Source organism: Tasmannia lanceolata, unplaced genomic scaffold (assembly GCF_043159265.1).
Source record: "Tasmannia lanceolata isolate RefF3 unplaced genomic scaffold, GAP_Taslan_0.1 ptg000025l, whole genome shotgun sequence".
Taxonomy (NCBI): domain Eukaryota; kingdom Viridiplantae; phylum Streptophyta; class Magnoliopsida; order Canellales; family Winteraceae; genus Tasmannia; species Tasmannia lanceolata.
The window spans coordinates 1,707,823-1,724,890 of record NW_027518702.1 but is presented as its reverse complement, the minus strand read 5'-3'; the positions used below and the strand labels follow the sequence as shown (position 1 = coordinate 1,724,890).

At 39.9% G+C, this 17,068-nt stretch overlaps 2 protein-coding genes across 5 annotated transcripts in view; both read left to right on the top strand.

Annotated features, from left to right (window-relative positions):
- Positions 1–8,816, top strand: part of LOC143857953 (plant intracellular Ras-group-related LRR protein 6-like) — a 66,028-nt gene extending 57,212 nt beyond the window's left edge. For 3 of the 4 annotated variants that reach the window (XM_077368517.1, XM_077368519.1, XM_077368518.1), the window contains 2 exons: positions 7,982–8,037; positions 8,431–8,816. In XM_077368517.1, the coding sequence (XP_077224632.1) occupies positions 7,982–8,037; positions 8,431–8,506 (132 nt within the window). In that variant the 3' untranslated portion in view covers positions 8,507–8,816. Of the gene's footprint in view, positions 1–7,981; positions 8,038–8,430 lie in introns of those variants that run through there. The other variant, XR_013238817.1, reaches the window with a different exon arrangement.
- Positions 8,817–13,004: 4,188 nt separating this feature from the next.
- On the top strand, positions 13,005–16,856 carry LOC143858058 (uncharacterized). Its single transcript, XM_077368649.1, has 4 exons — positions 13,005–13,320; positions 13,399–15,467; positions 16,260–16,350; positions 16,534–16,856. Exons 1-4 carry the CDS (start codon positions 13,083–13,085, stop codon positions 16,710–16,712), a joined length of 2,577 nt encoding a protein of 858 aa, XP_077224764.1. The 5' UTR covers positions 13,005–13,082; the 3' UTR covers positions 16,713–16,856.
- The last annotated feature ends 212 nt before the right edge of the window (positions 16,857–17,068 follow it).

Below are 17,068 nucleotides of genomic sequence, written 5' to 3'. Positions count from 1 at the left end.
ATTTCGGTTTTTGTTTCGGTATGCTTTTTGGTCACGATGGAATTAAAAACATGTCAGTTTCTGATGGGAATTTTAGTGAACGTCTTGTAAAATTATAGAAATGTATAAAAACATGCGCATATGATTGAATTTAAGATGAAACTTTAGAAAGTGCTAGAATAAGCACACATACATGCTAAAAAACGATTACATAAGCAAAAATATTGCCTACAACAGTTTTTTTTTTTGTTGAAAGATGACATATCTTATTGATATTAAAATAGCAGTTGGGACCAGGAGTCCTTTCCTATATTACAGGATATGATTAAGAACCAGACCGGGCATACCCAAATCCCATAATAAAACATCGAAATAAGCAGTTATAGTTACATGTCTTTTCCTTCCCTTCTTCCTACCAGTGACAACCTATCATTTAAAACTCCAAATACAACTTTTTGCCTTCTGAAACCTCTCTTTAACCCATACCCTATTAAGTCATAACATAACAACCCAGATTTTGAAGCTCTAAAGTAATCCCCACACACCAGGAGATAAAGTAGCAAATCAGGAGTATCCAGATTAAGTCTGGTTTAAGCGAAAGACATAGTCTCTCAAGCCAAAACCCTTGGAGTTGCAGTTCCTCTGGATATAGATCGAATACATTCTCTTTGCTATGTAACCATGACACTCATCCCTCTATAATAAAAAACTATAACCATTCTCCCTAAATCTCCCCCGTAGTTACACATCTAACTAATCTACTGGGTAACTTTGAAAGAAGCTCTTCTCAACCAACTATGCCGTGACCCTGAGGCAGTCTCTCCTAAACGACAAAAATTCTAAATTCCTGAACTCACACCAAGCTATTGTGAAAGACCTAACTTGGAAAGGGAACTCATTACTTGTGAAAGGACCTGCAATGGTTTAACATCGAATACCTATTGAAATGCACTGTCATAGGAGTGCGCGTAGCCACTCTTAAAATTGTGTGTGATTTGGGCGGTCATTACCAATATGGAGAGAGAGAGAGAGAGAGAGAGAGAGAGAGGGAAGAGTGATGGTGGGTGGGGTGGGGAACAAAAAGGCCATCTTAAAGTGGTTCCCCCCTTCGGCAGGAAGATGGCATGGGGACTGGACTTGCCCATCCTGCTGTTACCATAACTTAAAATGGAGAGCTCGATGGCGATGGTGTTACCAGGAAAATAAAATAAAATCTGTTCCTCTCAATCTTGAACTGAATCTCATTGCTCAACAACCCTCGGCCAGTGCCAGCGGTGAGGATGGGTCGTGGCCGGATTCTGGAGAAATGTCAACATCTTTTGAGAAAGGGATCCCTTCACTTTTTGTATCTGGAAAGGAAGTGGGAGCTCGGGTTGAAATATTAAGAGCATGCCTGGTCGGAAAAAGAAGGATATAAATGGGACCCTAGATGATCTCTGGGCCTGGGCCAAGAGATTTTGGAACTTACCTTTCCTCACATGTCCCTGTATCCTAGCGAGGGATGGAGTTCTTTTTATGTTTGAATCGGCAGACCATGCTGCATTTATTCGGGCCAAGAGGGTGGAAGCGTGTGGGAACCAATTGCTATCTCTCTCAGCTTGGAATCAGGGTTTTATCCAGGGAGCGGAAGAAACCTGGGTAAACTTTTATGGGATTCCGTTACACGCATGGGCAATTTCAACAGTGGAAGCCTTGGGAAACATTTTTGGTCCGGTCTTGGAAGTAAGGATGGAAGGTAGACATAGGCAGTGTATGAGTTTCGTTTCGGCTAGAATCCTCGCTCCTAGATGGAAGTTTTCTTGTTCTTTTGCTCTCCTCTGGATTTTGAGTGACTACTTTACTATAGGAATTGAAGCCTCCTCTCATACTGAAAGCAATGGACCGAACTCAGATTTGCTGAGCAGCCCCCTCCATAGGGTACCAAGCTCAAACGTGTTAGATTCTTCGTGCCCGCCGACCTTGGGTCGATCGGCGGCCTGGGGTTTTTCGGTGGGGAGCTTAATTGAGGCTCCCCCGTTGGTTGGCTGGGGTCTGTTGGAGGGAAAACTGTTGAACCTCTGGGCCCCACCTTTTCGAATTCAAAATTCAAATCTCAGCAATCAAAGAAAGGAAAATTCGTAGAGACTTACTCCCAATATTCCACTGACCCCACATCCCTTAGAATCAGACAGACTTGCATCGGATCCTGTGTCTATCGTCCACGTCAAAATGGTCCTTTTTCTGATCCTAATAGGACTAAGCAAACTACAGCTCTTGGGAGGGCGGATTCTTCTCAAACACAGTGCTTCAAGCGCATTAGATCAAGTAAAAGTAGGGCTAACCACCCTATTGGAGTGCGCTTGGCTTGGCATAAATCTTTGGGTGTCCTAAAATCAAGGAAAGCGGAGTTCCGCTTGGCTGGCTCGAATTTCAGGAATCAATGGAAGCGAAGAAATGATCTAGATCTCTCGAAGGCCCAGATTGGGCTGGATTCTTCCAAAAAAATATCCTCAACGGAACTCATTTTGAAGCAACATTTCGTCAATGCCCAGAGACATAAAATGGCTGAATGGGGGCCAAAAAATGACTTTCTACACCTTCCCAGGGCATGTGCGGCCCTTGGGTGACCGGGTAAAGGTCATTGGGGTTTTTGTTCCTATAGTTTCAACCCTATGGAAGCTAGATGGATTATAGGTTTTTGGTAAATAAAAAGGTAGGAAGTAAAAAGAAAAGCAAAAAATGGATTTCCAATGGGTGTTGTACAGATGGGTGAGTTGGTTTTTTGAAACAAGCAAAAGATTGTCGCTTACGCTATTGAAGTGAAAAATTATATCAAGGCAGCTGAATCATCGGAAAGGACAAATGGGAGTCGGAGATTTCCCTTAAAGATGGATCTAATCATCATTAGAAATAGTATAGCATTTAAAGCGCTTCTGGAAGCGCTCATGGAATTCGAAGGGGATGATTAGAATCCTGTCAGACACCAATCTAGGGCCCTATTGTTTGATTACTTAGTTTAGGAATATTAGTCATATTATCTTTGGAAGCCGAAGAGGCAGAAAGGCTTTGTCAGGCGAGTTCCTGGCTCCATAAATGCGTTCATATTAAAGTTTCGGAAAACTCTCCTCTTTAGCCGTCGTGGGTGGTGTGGGGGCTGTTATTGGTAGTCGTAGGCGGTTACCCCTATAATTAAAAGAGGGGACCTCTGGAAGTAAATAGTAGAATCGAAAACTGAAGCCTCTCGCTGCCGCATTCAGGATCATGGAACTTCAGGATCAGAGCCTCTCTCCACCTCCATCATCAGTTGTTCCGGCAATAAGTCGGAAACGAAAGCGGCAAATGGACTTTATGGAATTAGAGGAGGTTTTGCTCAAGATTAGGGGCATGGCTTAAGGCCTCTAAGTCTTTGCCAACCCCAAGGGAAATCATTAGTGATTTCATCGAAAGGCAATGGTCGCTCTTCAAAAACGCCACTAATAGGAGAAGGGAGGTCTTCTTTAGCTTAACAAAGACTTTCAATGTTAAGGAGACCCATAAAGCAATGCACAAGCATCCTTTCTTCATCAAATCCTTGATGGAAGAGAGGAGTTTAAGACGGCAGGAGTGGGAGGCGAAGAAAGCAGTGGGGATACGGAAACTTGAAGAGAAGATAGCGGCCGGAAAGGTACCAGACGACAGGGATCCACAAGAGGAGGATCTGGACATAGTGGCAAGCGAAGAGGCGTTTCGTTACGAAATCGGGTCTTTGTTAAAAGAACTGGGCAAGTGTACAGTCGAGGGGGGGGGGGGGGGGGGGGCGCTTTTTTAGGATAGATGAAGAAAAAGTTCCTTTAAAGGAATCATGGTTTCAATGGTTGTCAAGATCTTCGGTGGGAAGATCGCAATGGATTTAGAAAAAGTTTTTTAAAATCTTTCAGGGGTGGTTAGAACTCCCATGAGTGGAGAAAGAAAGACTATTTTGGAAAGTGGTTGGGTTTGGATGGCTCTCAGAGCTGTTTGGATGGATTTTGATGATGGTTGGGAGGGCCAATCATTGGTTTTAAAGCTTTCTTTCTTTCTTTCTTTTTTCTTTTTTCCGACCTGGATTGCTCTAGGTCTTCATACGTTGTAATACTTGGGGACTACTGGTCCCCCGTGCATGTATCCTTCTAATGATTTTAATATATTCCTTTCATCTTTTTTAAAAAAATGCGCTGTCATACATGTTTAATAATTCATTACATACCAAATTTTACATGTAATTTATATAAAAATCGGCAATTCGTGTAAATATAATTATGTAAAACATACTGGTATGGTATATCACTAATACACTTACGATTTTGGTTTCGCTATACGTTTTGATTTTGGTATGTGTTTTGGTGGGGATGGAAACAGAAACATTTCATTCCTTTCGTTCTGGTTTCGATGAAAACCCTTTGAATCCACGACACATTGGAGTGATCCTCATCTGCATCCAGTAGTCCTGTTTCTGAAAGTTCTTTGGAGATTTTTCTGTTTTCCGAAATATCATGGACGGCCCGTTTGATATACCGTTTTTTGGTAGGTAGGCATTGGGATTGAACCTCGACGCTCAATGTTGAGGAACAAAGTGATCTGAAATTGGAACGGACCCGATGTTTTATGGGGCGACGTTTGGATCACCTCTCCGATGAAAGTTGTCAAGGACGGCTCTCTCTTGTGAAGGCCTGGCTGCTACTGGTTTGCAAGCCCCAAAAACGCAACTCATGCCTTGTAGTTTAAAAAAGCACACAGATTGCAAAACAGCAAGCATAAAAAATCTTGAGTTTCTGGAAAGTTTGGAGAATTCCTCCTTTCTTCCTCTTGCCTTCTTATATTAACAAAATCAATCAAAAGACCAACCGGCCATGGGAACTAATGCCCATTTTACATGGATTCCAAGAGGGAAAAAAATACTAAGAACTCACCTAACCGAATTAAGAAGCTAGCCTATAGAGATGGAAACTAACAAATCTCCTAATGAGTTAAGAAAGCAAGAAAACCTAGCATAATCTAAGTGGCAACTAATAAAGAGAGTCTCCAAGTTTGGGCACTCCTTGTTCTCACTGATAACGTCAGAAGACTAGAGATAATGCCTATCCCAGTTGGTTGTTGCTGCTCCCATATCTTGACCAACGTCCAAGTAGCTATAGCTACTTCCATAGGAGTCCTATATAGGACTCTTGCAAACGTAAATTGCCAAAGGTGACAGTACATCCAAATCAGAATGCTACCTTGCTTGCTCTGCCATGTTACTTGCCATGTCATCACTTGCATGCTAAAAACACGCCGTGTCAACATGGAAACAAAAACATACGGACATGTCGTTTTGTTGCCACGTGTGGCACCTTCGATTGGGCCCACTCTTGGCCATGATCCCCTTAGATTTGCTTCCCCCCTTTTGGGGAATTTTGCAGGGCTCCCTCCTTTTGGGGATTGTTGCAGCTGCAAAATTGGCAATCGAGATGGGAGAGGGCTATCGCCTCCCACCTCTACAGGTCAACCTTACTTGGCTCGGCCTGGGTCCACCCTTTCCAATTGATAGTGCTCAACATGGCCCCTATGGATTCTGTCACGAATCATTCACGGGATCTGCCACGTTTCGGTTGACGAACCTTCTTGGTACGTCCTTGCTTCAACCTCCGCTTATGACCTCCTGTCGGCCTTTGATCGTGGTGTTGCTTGTGCTTCTGCCGAGTTCGATTTAATGATGTTACCTGTTGTCGATGCCCCTCGATTAGTGATATGATGCTCTCGCCAACAGTGGAGCAGGGGTTTTCGGTTTTAGCATCAACACGTAAATTTTCCACATGCATTGACAATCCCCTTAGCCTGGATTGCCGAGATAAGGGATCTTGCATCTCCTATGAGTTGTTTGATGACGTATTTCTTCCCATCTTTCATAAGCTGGTACTTTTCCTTTCGAGAGAGAATTGCATCAAACATCCAATGGTACCACCTCCCATGTCACCTAGTCCATGTATTGCTCAATGATGGTGAACTTGAAGGTGCACTGTCGAGCAATTTCATATGCACATCCTTCTGGACCCATCTCAGAGGATATGGCCGTGGGTGAGGGGTAGTTGTCAACACCATTTTGGCCACCAATCCTTCGAAGATTGGGTTCTTCTAGCTCCCTGGATCGATGATGGCTCCCACTAGGCTTTGTTTTACTTGGATCTGAACGTGGAAAAATTCCTCACACTCATTGGATTGTTTGCTTGGCTTTGGATCATACGTAGATTTGTCTTTCTTCCGATCATCCTTCTTGCGCCTACGATGTTGTTTCTCAATTGTCATGGCTTTGATGCTGACCTCGTTGATATTGTCAATGGGGAAGAGATTTAACTCTTCTCTGATGTACCCTTGCACCGGCTCGAACTTCTGTCGTAGGTATTGCGACGATAAATACCATATTCATTCATGTTTGGAGGTGTCCTCCTTTCTTCCTCCTGCCTTCTTATATTAAAAAAATCATTGAAAACACCAACCAGCCATGAGAACTAATGCCCATTTTACATGGATTCCAAGAGAGAGAGAGAAAAACTTTCCTAACCAAATTAAGAAGCTAGCCTATATGGACAAAAACTAACAAACCTCCTAATGAGTTAAGAAACCTAGAGAGCCTAGCATAATCTAAGTGGCAACTAATAAGGAGAGTCTCCAAGTTTGGGGACTCCTTGCTCTCGTTGATAACGTCAGAAGACTTGAGATAATGCCTATCCCTATCCCACTTGGTTGTTGCTGCTCCCATATCTTGACCAATGTCCAAGTAGCTATATCCACTTCCATAGGAGTCCTATATAGGACTCTTTTTTTGGGGGGGGGGGGAAATACACTTAGACCCCCTGTGGTTTCTGACACATTCAACTTAACCCCTAATGTTTAAAAAGTTACAAGTAGACCCCCCGTGGTTTCAATTTGTGTAAGGTAGACCCCCTCAGTTGACGGTTCGTCCACAGATTGAAGGGTTAGGATGATCCTATGGAGCTGATTTTTTGGGCACACCCTATCTATGTCAGGGCCCATCAAATGAACGCTTTGGATCATCCAAACAATGTGGGCCCACTGTGTTTTTGGTAGTGGGCCCAAACCCCATACCCGAATTCAAACACTACCAAAAACACAGTGGGCCCACATTGTTTGGATGATCCAAAGCGTTCATTTGATGGGCTCTTACATAGATAGGGTGTGGCCAAAAATCAGCTCCATAGGATCATCCTAACCCTTGAATCTGTGGACGAACCGTCAACTGAGGGGGTCTACCTTACACAAATTGAAACCACAGGGGGTCTACTTGTAACTTTTTAAACATTAGGGGTTAAGTGGACTGTGTCAGAAACCACAGGGGGTCTAAGTGTATTTTTCCCCTTTTTTTTAAAAAAAAAAAACCTAGATGGGACTCTTGTAAACGTAAATTGCCAAAGATGACAGTCCATCCAAATCAAAATATTACCTTGCTTGCTTTCCATTTCATCACTCGTATGCCAAAAACATGCCACGTCTGCGTGGCAAAAAAAAAGAACACATACGGGTTTGTGTTTTTGTCCCCACGTGTGGCACCTCCGTTGGCCATGATCCACCTGGATCACAAAGCCTTAACCAGTTGAGCTAGAGGCTCAATCCCTAAAACCAAATGATTATAGATAATCGGAAAAAAGGTTCCTTTGAGCTAGAGGCTTATATACCTTTGCATCATTGCGTTAACGTTTTAAAATTGCCAAAAGATAATGATCACGACAAAATGGTATAATATAACAATATTGTACCTTTCTTTCATGTTCTCATTATAGTTAAACAAAGCTGAAATCACCTACTTGAGTCGGAATAACCTGTTCATAATAATTAAAAGCTCATATTCTTCAACTTCCTAGACAATCAAAACACAAGGGAGCACTCCCATGTGGCACTTTTTTCTCTAATTGTTACAATCTAAGTATTTCTGCTTGCGTAATTGTCAATAATCTCATTATTCCTATCATGTGCCTATACATTGTTCTAAGGTGCGAGTTCTCTTGAGCAGGGTCTGCTGGAGCCCAGCCTACAGGTTTTGAGACTTGCTGGGAACCCATTGAGAAGGTGTGCTACATCTTTCTTTCCTTTATTTACCCAGGAAGAAGTGATTGATGAACCTTTTGTTATGTACAATGGGAAATGCATGCACCACAATTTACAAGTCATAAATTGGTCATGAGACTTCCTAACTCTTCAATCCGTGGCCTGTAGATGGCTGATTTAAACAAAAGACGCCTTTTTTTTCTCTTAACTTGGTGTTTGGATTGTCCAATAGAGCTATTTATGGGCCAATATCAAGATTGACAACCAGATTATCCAATCATCCAATAAATAGCAGTTGCACAGTAAAATTGTGCTAACAAGTCTCACTTATAATTTCTCCCTGTTTTTTACCATCCTTTTGTTGTTCTACCATTTCGTATTTCTAAAAACATGACTCCCTCAACACTTTTGCAGCATCCGTCGGGCTATTTTGGATCGAGGAACTAAAGCTGTTTTGAATTATCTCAAGGACAAACTTCCAGAGCAGTAGTTCTGTTGCAATGCCCTCTGTATCTCCTTGACCTCTTTATATAAGGGAGAAGAATCAGAAATATGATCTGCTGGTGTGAGAAAATCATTATGATGCAAAGCAGGTTTGCTTGTCTATTTACCGATATATTACACTTGAATTTATTTGTGTTGCTCGAACTCTGAGGCATCTGAGTTTCGTAAAATTAAAGAAACACCAAAGAAAAATGCAATGATTTATGGGTCATTCAGACAAAGTTTGGAATGTACGGTAGGATTAGAACATATAGAAATTACATGTAATGTAGATATGTCAGTTATTGTTTGCTGTACTGTAATTCTTCGAGCTTTTGTTAAAATCTCTCACCAAAAATTGTCTTGTTTATAATCTGACTGAAGTCGTGTTTTTTCTTTAAAACCCACATCCAAAATCATGCATTTAGCCACTTGATATTTCTTATGTACATTGTAGAACTGATCTTCACACCCTAATCTTTCCAACAATTCTGCTTAATGGGAACTAGGCAGTTTGTGCGGTAGAGCGGGAATGACTAGCTATCGAGCAGAGGCCTGTGGAGTCAAGTGGATAAAAGAATCTATACTTTCAGTAAGCGCAGTACTCGAGGGTTCTTGGGCAGAGTAGTCAACTCCTTCAGCGTCGGTACAAGAGTACACCGGGCTTAGTAGCAGAGTCGGAGCTGAGTAGCTCTCAATCCTTTGTAACCCAACAAATCAGTTTTCTTCATGAAGTATTTCTGTCAATGCAGTATTTATATCAACTTTATGTCATTTTTGGATACCCGCAAGATTTAGATTTGGATTTCTCACATTTGCAGTTGAGATTTGGAACTGGATCATATCCTTAGATTTCCAAATCAGCTACCACAGTGAAAAAGAATCCGATTTTCAAATCTGTTCTGCAAGATATTATTTGAAAATCAATATTTGTGGCAATTACTTTAACCCTCGCTACTCTTGACCTTGCTGCTGCAGTAGCGAGATCGCCCTCCCTCTCTCTCTCTCTCTCTCTTCCAAATCCAAATGCAAAAGCCTAAGGTATCCAAACGTGGCCGTGATTTTAACTCAAACGTGGCTTACTATTTTCTTATATTTTTAACTCAAATGTGGCACATTTGTCTTGCTCTAGTGCAATGTGGCACATTTACGTGAAGACATGTCATTTCCACATCACGTTTCCAAAAGATGTAATTGAAGGCCCCTTTTGTTTTACAAGATTTTATATGGCGTCAGCCCATATAGTCCAGTATTTTTAGAAAAATACTGGACGGCCCACTTAATGGGATGATCCAAATTTGGATCATCTACAACGTAAATAGTTCGTGCCTGGTCGAAAATTCCCATTGAATGTTCTTAACCCTCTGATCTATAGAGGTTTCCATAATTTGCAGTCCCTCCGTAGATCGGAGGGTTAGGATCATCTTATCAAAATGATTTTTGGTTACAACCTATTTATGTTGTAGCCCAACAGATGAACGGTTTCGATCATCCATTAAGTGGGCCGTTTTTTAAAAAAAATACTGCACCATACAGGCTTACACTATAAGTTTAAGCTCGTAAAGTCCAGTACTTTTAAAAATGTACTGTACGGCTTACACCATGGGATGACCCAGACTGTCCATTTGATAGGCCAAAACGTGAATAGGTTGCGCTCCAAAATTCATATCCATAGGATGATCCTAGCCCTCCGATCTAGAAGTTTCAGAATATGCAGATCCTATATAGATCAGAAGGCTAGAATCATCCTATGTACATGAATTTTGTAGCTCAACCTCTTTACATTGTCTCCCATAAAATGCACTGTTTGGATCATCCTATAGTATAAGTTGTACAGTAGTTTTTGAAAATACTGGACTATACGGCCTTACACCATATAAAAACTCATAATATCTCGTCTCACAAAGAAATTATATGATGAAAGGGTGTTCAGCCACTTAAAGGTGGTACAGTACACCCTTGGTTTAAAATTTTGGTTTCGGTACCGGTTTCAGACTCCTGAAATTTCGACCGAAATTTTGTAACATTTCTTTTTTTTGTTCTTTTTTTAAATTGCATTTTCTCGAAATTTCTGACCCAAATTCCTAAATTCCTAAATTCCGAAATTTTGGACAGAAGTCTGAAATTTGGTAAAGGCCGAAATTCGAAATTTCACCAAAATTTCGGTTTCGGTCCCCACCAAAATCCGAAATTTCGGATTTCGGTCGAAATTTAAAACCATGAGTACACCCTTTTGTATAATTTCTGTTGTTTAACAATGACCTTCATCTTTGAGAAGAAGTGACTCGTGCCAAGTTGATGGAGTAAAAAGAGGTAGGGGTTTTTAACCCCATAAATGGACACCCTATGATGATCTAATGAAGCTGATTTTTGGTACACGTCCCATCCATCCATGATGGGGCCTTGGAAATGAATGCTTAGGACTTTTTCTCAAGAAACAGTGAAGAAAGACTTAATGGCTAGGAATGTAATAGACAACATGACCTTATATAAGGGAATGAAAGAAAATAATCCATGTAGACAAACCCAACTAGTGTCAGGATTAGACTTAGCTAATTTGAGCTGGGTAGATTCTTTCACCTTCTTATTGAAAATTTTCTAATGCTCTGTTCTCTCGTCGGTAAAGGAGATGAAAGGGAAGTGAAGGGAAGTAAACTGATGTGGCAGAAAGGAAAGTGAATGAAAAGAAACCTGACAGAAACCTGTCAGATGAGCGTTTCGTTGCATAGAAACCTGACAGAAACATCACAGAAACTACAGAAATATGCGTTTCGTTGCAGGGAAACTCAATAGAAACCTGTTAAATAGAAACTGTGACAAACTGATATGCAGAATGATGCCAACATAGAATCTAGTCTAAAATAAGTGGGTCCAACCCTCTGAAGTCAATCAAAATAAGAAAACCATGACAAACAGAAGTTGAATAATAACGATGCCAATCAAATTGTCACAAATATAGAGTTGCCAAGATATAAATCAGGCAACCAACATAGACTTGACATAAAATTGTCACAAATATAGAGTTACCAAGATAGAGTTGAACAATAACAATGCCAATCAAATTGTCACAAATATAGAGTTGCTAAGATAGAATTGCTAAGATATAAATCAGGCAACCAACATAGACTTGACATAAAAACTACATATATAACAAGCGGATAGTGCTCAACAACAAGAGGAAGAAGCCCCCAAAAAAATGACTAAGAAAGATGATAATGCAACAATAGAATGACAAATCCAAGTAAACAAAAAAGTGTAAACAAAAAGAGCAAAACAAGGCCGAGCTTCCCAATAGACATTCAAATCCCAAATATAACAAAGATCTCAAAGACGGGCAAGTAAATCAAGCTACCGCAAGGGGTGAAAGAAATTTGGTCACTTTTGTTTCATGTGAAGAAATTTATTTTGAATAACTAGGGAAAAAACAGAATAAATAACAGAGAAAAACAGAGGTTTCAATCACAAAAATCTATATAACACAAAAACACCACCAAAATAAAGGAATCAAACATACCCACCACCAAGATCCAAAAACAAAATCTCAGTACCTTTCGATTTCGAAAAACCCTATTTCAAGGAAATGAAATAAGGTTAAACTCACAAAGTTCAGTACAACAAAATCACAAAAATAAACACCAGCCAAATGCATTGTACAGAAACCCCGAAGCAGAGACATACCAACAAACCCCTTTTATGCCTATTTTTAGCATAAAAAGTAAAAAAAACAACCAAAGCCCGCAATAAAAAATCCCTAAATCTAAAAAAACCCAACAAACCTAGAGCTTGGATTATCGGTTCTTAGACTCGGAAAAGAGGGAGAATGAAACTTTATTTCAATTTTATGAAACCCGAAATAGGGTTTCTGTAAATATTCTCAAATAGGGTTTCTCAAAAACATGAAATAGGATTTCTCAAATCAATTTTACAGAGCTATTTATAGAAACCCTATTTCAGATTTACTAAATCAGGTTTATAGAAACCCTATTTCAGATTGGAGAAGATGAGCACAAGGGTTTCAAAAAAAAATGAAAGAATGGGGAAGAGAGACAAGAAACAGAGAAGAGAGAGTGAGAGGATGTACCGTGAGCGAGGTCGGAGACGAGGCGAGGTCGGAGATGAGGCTTTTTCGCCACAGTGGGAGGTTGGAGACGACGAAGTAGTTTGTCTTCCTTTTTTCTCCACACAGCTACGATCGGGGAAACTTTAGAGAAAGTAGGGTTTTCCAATAGTTTGTGACGGAAATGGGATGGGAGAAAAGTCGCGGAAAAGTCTTTTCCACGTGATTTATTTCATTTTCCACGTTTGATAAAATAGTTTCCGAGGAAACTAAAAGAACACAACAAATATCAGTTTCCGCAGAAAAATAAAGGGGTTTCCCCGGAAACCCAACGGGAAAGGAAACAAGAGAACACAGAAGGTTTCATTAGCCAACCCCAATTAGTTTGGGACAGACGCATAATTGAGTTGAGTATAACAATGACCTTAGTAATGTTTGTATTTACGAAAAAACCCCTTTCATTACAGAGTGAGAAAAAGTGCTCAGACAGGATGAAACATGAGATTTTCCATCCAAGCAAACACCCATGAAGACCTTAATCTCTGAGAATTTTCTCTATTTTTCCAATTCTCCCTTCTCAATACCTCATCCTCTCTTCAATCTCAGATCTTTTGCCCCTAAAAAACATCCCTTTCTCCATTTTCCCATCAAAAGATTCTATTGCATTCCAAACACCACAACTTTCTGCCCACTCTCAGCTTCAAATTCATCGAATTACAATGGATGGGACGATCTTGAATTATCGGAACATTCTCAAATTTCAGGTGAGTTGAATCGATTTAAGAAATTTCTAATTTCCATAGGCATTGATGATACAAAACACGTTTTCCTTTTTCTTCTAGGGTTTGTATCTTCTATGGCCATTTCTAGAGTTAGATTCTCTTCAATTGCTGTTTTTCCAGTCTCTATTTTGGTTTTTGTAATTGGGTTTTCGATAGGGATTAGTAATTCAATGAAAGAGGTTAGTAGAAATGGAAGTAAAAAAATTTCTAAAGAACAGAGCAGTTTTAGGGTTTCTTCTGAGAAATTGAAGAATTTGGGGGATTTTTTGAGTGAATTGGATTTTAAGATTTCAGATTTGAAGAGTGGAATGGAAGCAGGTTTCAGTTCGAATCGCGTTGGAATGGGTGAATTAAAAAGTTATCTTGAAAAAATTAACTCTATTATGTTATGGATTGTACCTATGAGAAATCTTGTTGAATTATCAATAGACAATGATTGTGGGTCTATTTTCGATGGCCGAGTGTCGAGTTCGAATTTCCAATTGGGGTTTTTGCAGAATGTGAGTACCTCTGGTGGTGAGTTAGCTGATGATCAAGAAGTCCAGAGGAGTTCAAATCAGAAGTCTATTAAGAGAAAAAAGGACTCGGGTGTCGTTAGCTTTGATTTTGTTAGGTTTCTTGTTGGGGGACTGTTTCAAGAAAATTCAATTGGATTGAAACCTAACAAGGTGAAAAATGGTATTAAGCGACAATCCGTGGAGCAGTTGGATTCAGTAGAGGGGAACAATCGAGTTCAGATTGATTCGGGACATGGTGGTGATAATTCTAAGCGAGAATTCACGGAGCAATTGAATTTGATAGAGGGGAATGACCAAACTAGTGTTTTAGCCAACAGAATTGAAGAGAGGGATTTAAGTCCAGTGTCTTACACTAATATAGGAAATAGTAAGGCAGATTCATTTCCACAGAAACCCTTTGACAACCCGATTGTGGATCAAAATCGCCAACAAGATGAGTATAGATTGAGTGACAATGGTAGATCTTTCCATGCTCCAACGATGCTACCTTTACAGCTATCAGGCTTGGATGGGTCAGGTCATGGAGCTGAAAAAAGTGAAGTTTTACAAGATATGGTGAAAAAAAATTCGATTGAGATGGGTAGTAGTGTTGAGACAGTAGTTACCAATGAAAATATTCTCAGCATTGTTGGATCAGTGATAAATGAGAAACAATTCAATCATTCTAGACACGAGAGGTATGATAATGATTTGTTGTCAAATGATGATGGGCGTAGTTTTCACCGGAATAATGATTTACAGCTCACAAACAAGCATGGAAGTTTCAAAAAGAAAGGTCACCATAGCAGAAATGAAGTACAAAAAATGCGAGATGTGGTACATGAGCCAGCTGTTAATGGGGTTGATCAGAGATCAAGTGAGCTTGATTGGTCGACTACGGAACCTGAGACGTCGTTGCAACAGGAAAAGACTATTGGGGCATGTGATACAGCTTCCTTGCCTTCTCATGGCAGAAAAAAAGACAAGCTTATGGTTGAAAATGGTTCCTATGGTCCTGGTTTGAAACAAGACATAGATAAAACCATGAAATTAGAAGATCAGTTCATTTTGGGTAATTGCAGATCTGCATTTAATATGAAAGCGGGCAACACGTCATCATCTTCAAAGGTTTTGAACGATGGGGAATTTAATAGACATCTGAAGGAGGCAGGGAACCTCCTAAAACAAACTAGAGAATGTTTAACGGGTGAAGTTGATGAAGAGAGGGCAGAGATCATGTTGCACGAATCTGCAAGCTTACTCTCTAGAGCAATAGCTATGAAGCCTAAGAGCTTACAGGCTGTTGGTCAATTGGGAAACACTTTTCTTCTTCATGGAGAACTTAAATTGAAAATTAGTCGCGAGCTGAGAATAATTCTCTCTAGAAGTGATTCCTTCTTGAATGAAAAAGAGCCTAGAGTACGACCTGAGGGATTAAAGAGTCGAGTCTTGAGCAAAGATAAAGTTGTTTCAGCTCTTGTTGATGTGTGTGAAGAATGTGAAGAACTACTTGTTGAGGCAGGAAGAAAGTACAGAATGGCCTTGTCAATTGACGGGAATGATGTCAGAGCATTATATAATTGGGGTCTTGCACTCTCCTTTCGTGCTCAGCTGATAGCGGATGTTGGACCGGTAAGCATCAGTAATGTAGACTACTTAGTTTTAATTAATGTTCAATACTTGTTGGTAGCCTTGGAACATGGCCTAATTGATTTTGTCAAGTTTCTGAGAACTGAATCCAAATTCTGGTTTCGTATAAAATTTCCAAGGTTTTCATTGATAGCCAAGTTGAAAACGAGAATCACATTATCAATTTCCAGGTCTTGTCAGATTTTTTTTAGCACTGGTTAGAATAATTGGAACCATGGCTTAAGTTTTTCTGCAGACAAGTCACAATGGTTGGTTTGAAGTTGGAACCTCCACTACTGCTGAAGATGCTTATCTGATAGGTTTCTTGGTCATAAGGAACCACACACAATAGATTTGGCCTATAGTCAGGCTAATAACTTCTTAAACTAACTCACCAAACTGAACTAGAGGTTGTTTTGTATTAGAGGATACTGGTTTAACATTTTAGTTTAAGGATATATAACTATTATAAGCCCCAATACCTGGGACTATAAACACACTACCATGGAATTCATGAGTCATTTATTAAAAAAACAGTCATAGTTGAGGCTTGTGGCACTGTAATTGGGACACGATAGGTAGCTATGCTTGGGTCGTTGGTTCTATCCCAGCCTTTTCACCTCCCCCAAAAGAACTACATCCACACAAAGCCTTATCCATTCACATGAATTGGGAAGTATTCTTACATTATCTGCGATATATTTTCTGTTGGTATGTTGATGAATGGTAATGGAAAATCTTAAGTTTGGATCACTGATTTGGTTTCTGGCCATTAATTTCTTTTCTCATTTTCAGGATGCGGCTTTTGATGCTGACAAGTTATATCTAGCAGCAATTGACAAATTTGATGCTATGTTGTCTAAAAGTAACATTTATGCCCCAGATGGTACATACCTGTTACTCCTTGTATCTCAGTTTTATTATATCACTGTGTCTTGGGGTCATATACTATGACCTCAATGGCCATGATACACTGACACAATATTCAATACCATATTGAAGAATGTGTTTTATGTGCCACTTAAACTATTTTTGTCACTCCTTTTGAATTTACATACTTGGTCTGCAGCTCTCTTCAGATGGGGTGTAGCACTTCAGCAGCGATCTCAAATGCGACCAAGCAGCAGTAAAGAGAAAATGAAGCTGCTCTACCAGGCAAAAAGGCTCTTTGAAGATTCACTCCAAATGGACTCCAATAATTTTCAAGTAAGAGAAGCTCTATCCTCATGTATATCAGAGCTCAACTAGAGAAACTTGTACTCTTTTAACAAACCTCCTTATGGCTGTTTGAAAGGGGATATAACCGTGGTTCCTAATATTTGGTTAAAATATGAGAAAATAATAATGGATTGTCAACCCAGAGCAATATTTTTCATGCATTATTTACCGATCCATCTATCTTTTTTGTCCTTATTGAATAATTCTATAGATTTTTGGGAGTAGTAATTTTCATGCATTATTTACCGACCCATCTATCTTTTTTTTCCTTATTGAATAATTCTATATATTTTTGCGTGCACACAACTACACACCATTTCTCAGAAATTGCAAGTTTGGACAATCATGTTGGACACTCTCAACCACTGCTCCTGGAGACAAAACCT

Bases quoted from the DNA above. Each gene is read 5' to 3' on its own strand.
- LOC143858058 (XM_077368649.1), top strand. From the start codon at position 13,083: ATGAAGACCTTAATCTCTGAGAATTTTCTCTATTTTTCCAATTCTCCC. The intron at 13,321-13,398 runs GTGAGTTGAATC...TTTTTCTTCTAG, and splicing joins GGAACATTCTCAAATTTCAG to GGTTTGTATCTTCTATGGCC. The intron at 16,351-16,533 runs GTACATACCTGT...CTTGGTCTGCAG, and splicing joins TAACATTTATGCCCCAGATG to CTCTCTTCAGATGGGGTGTA.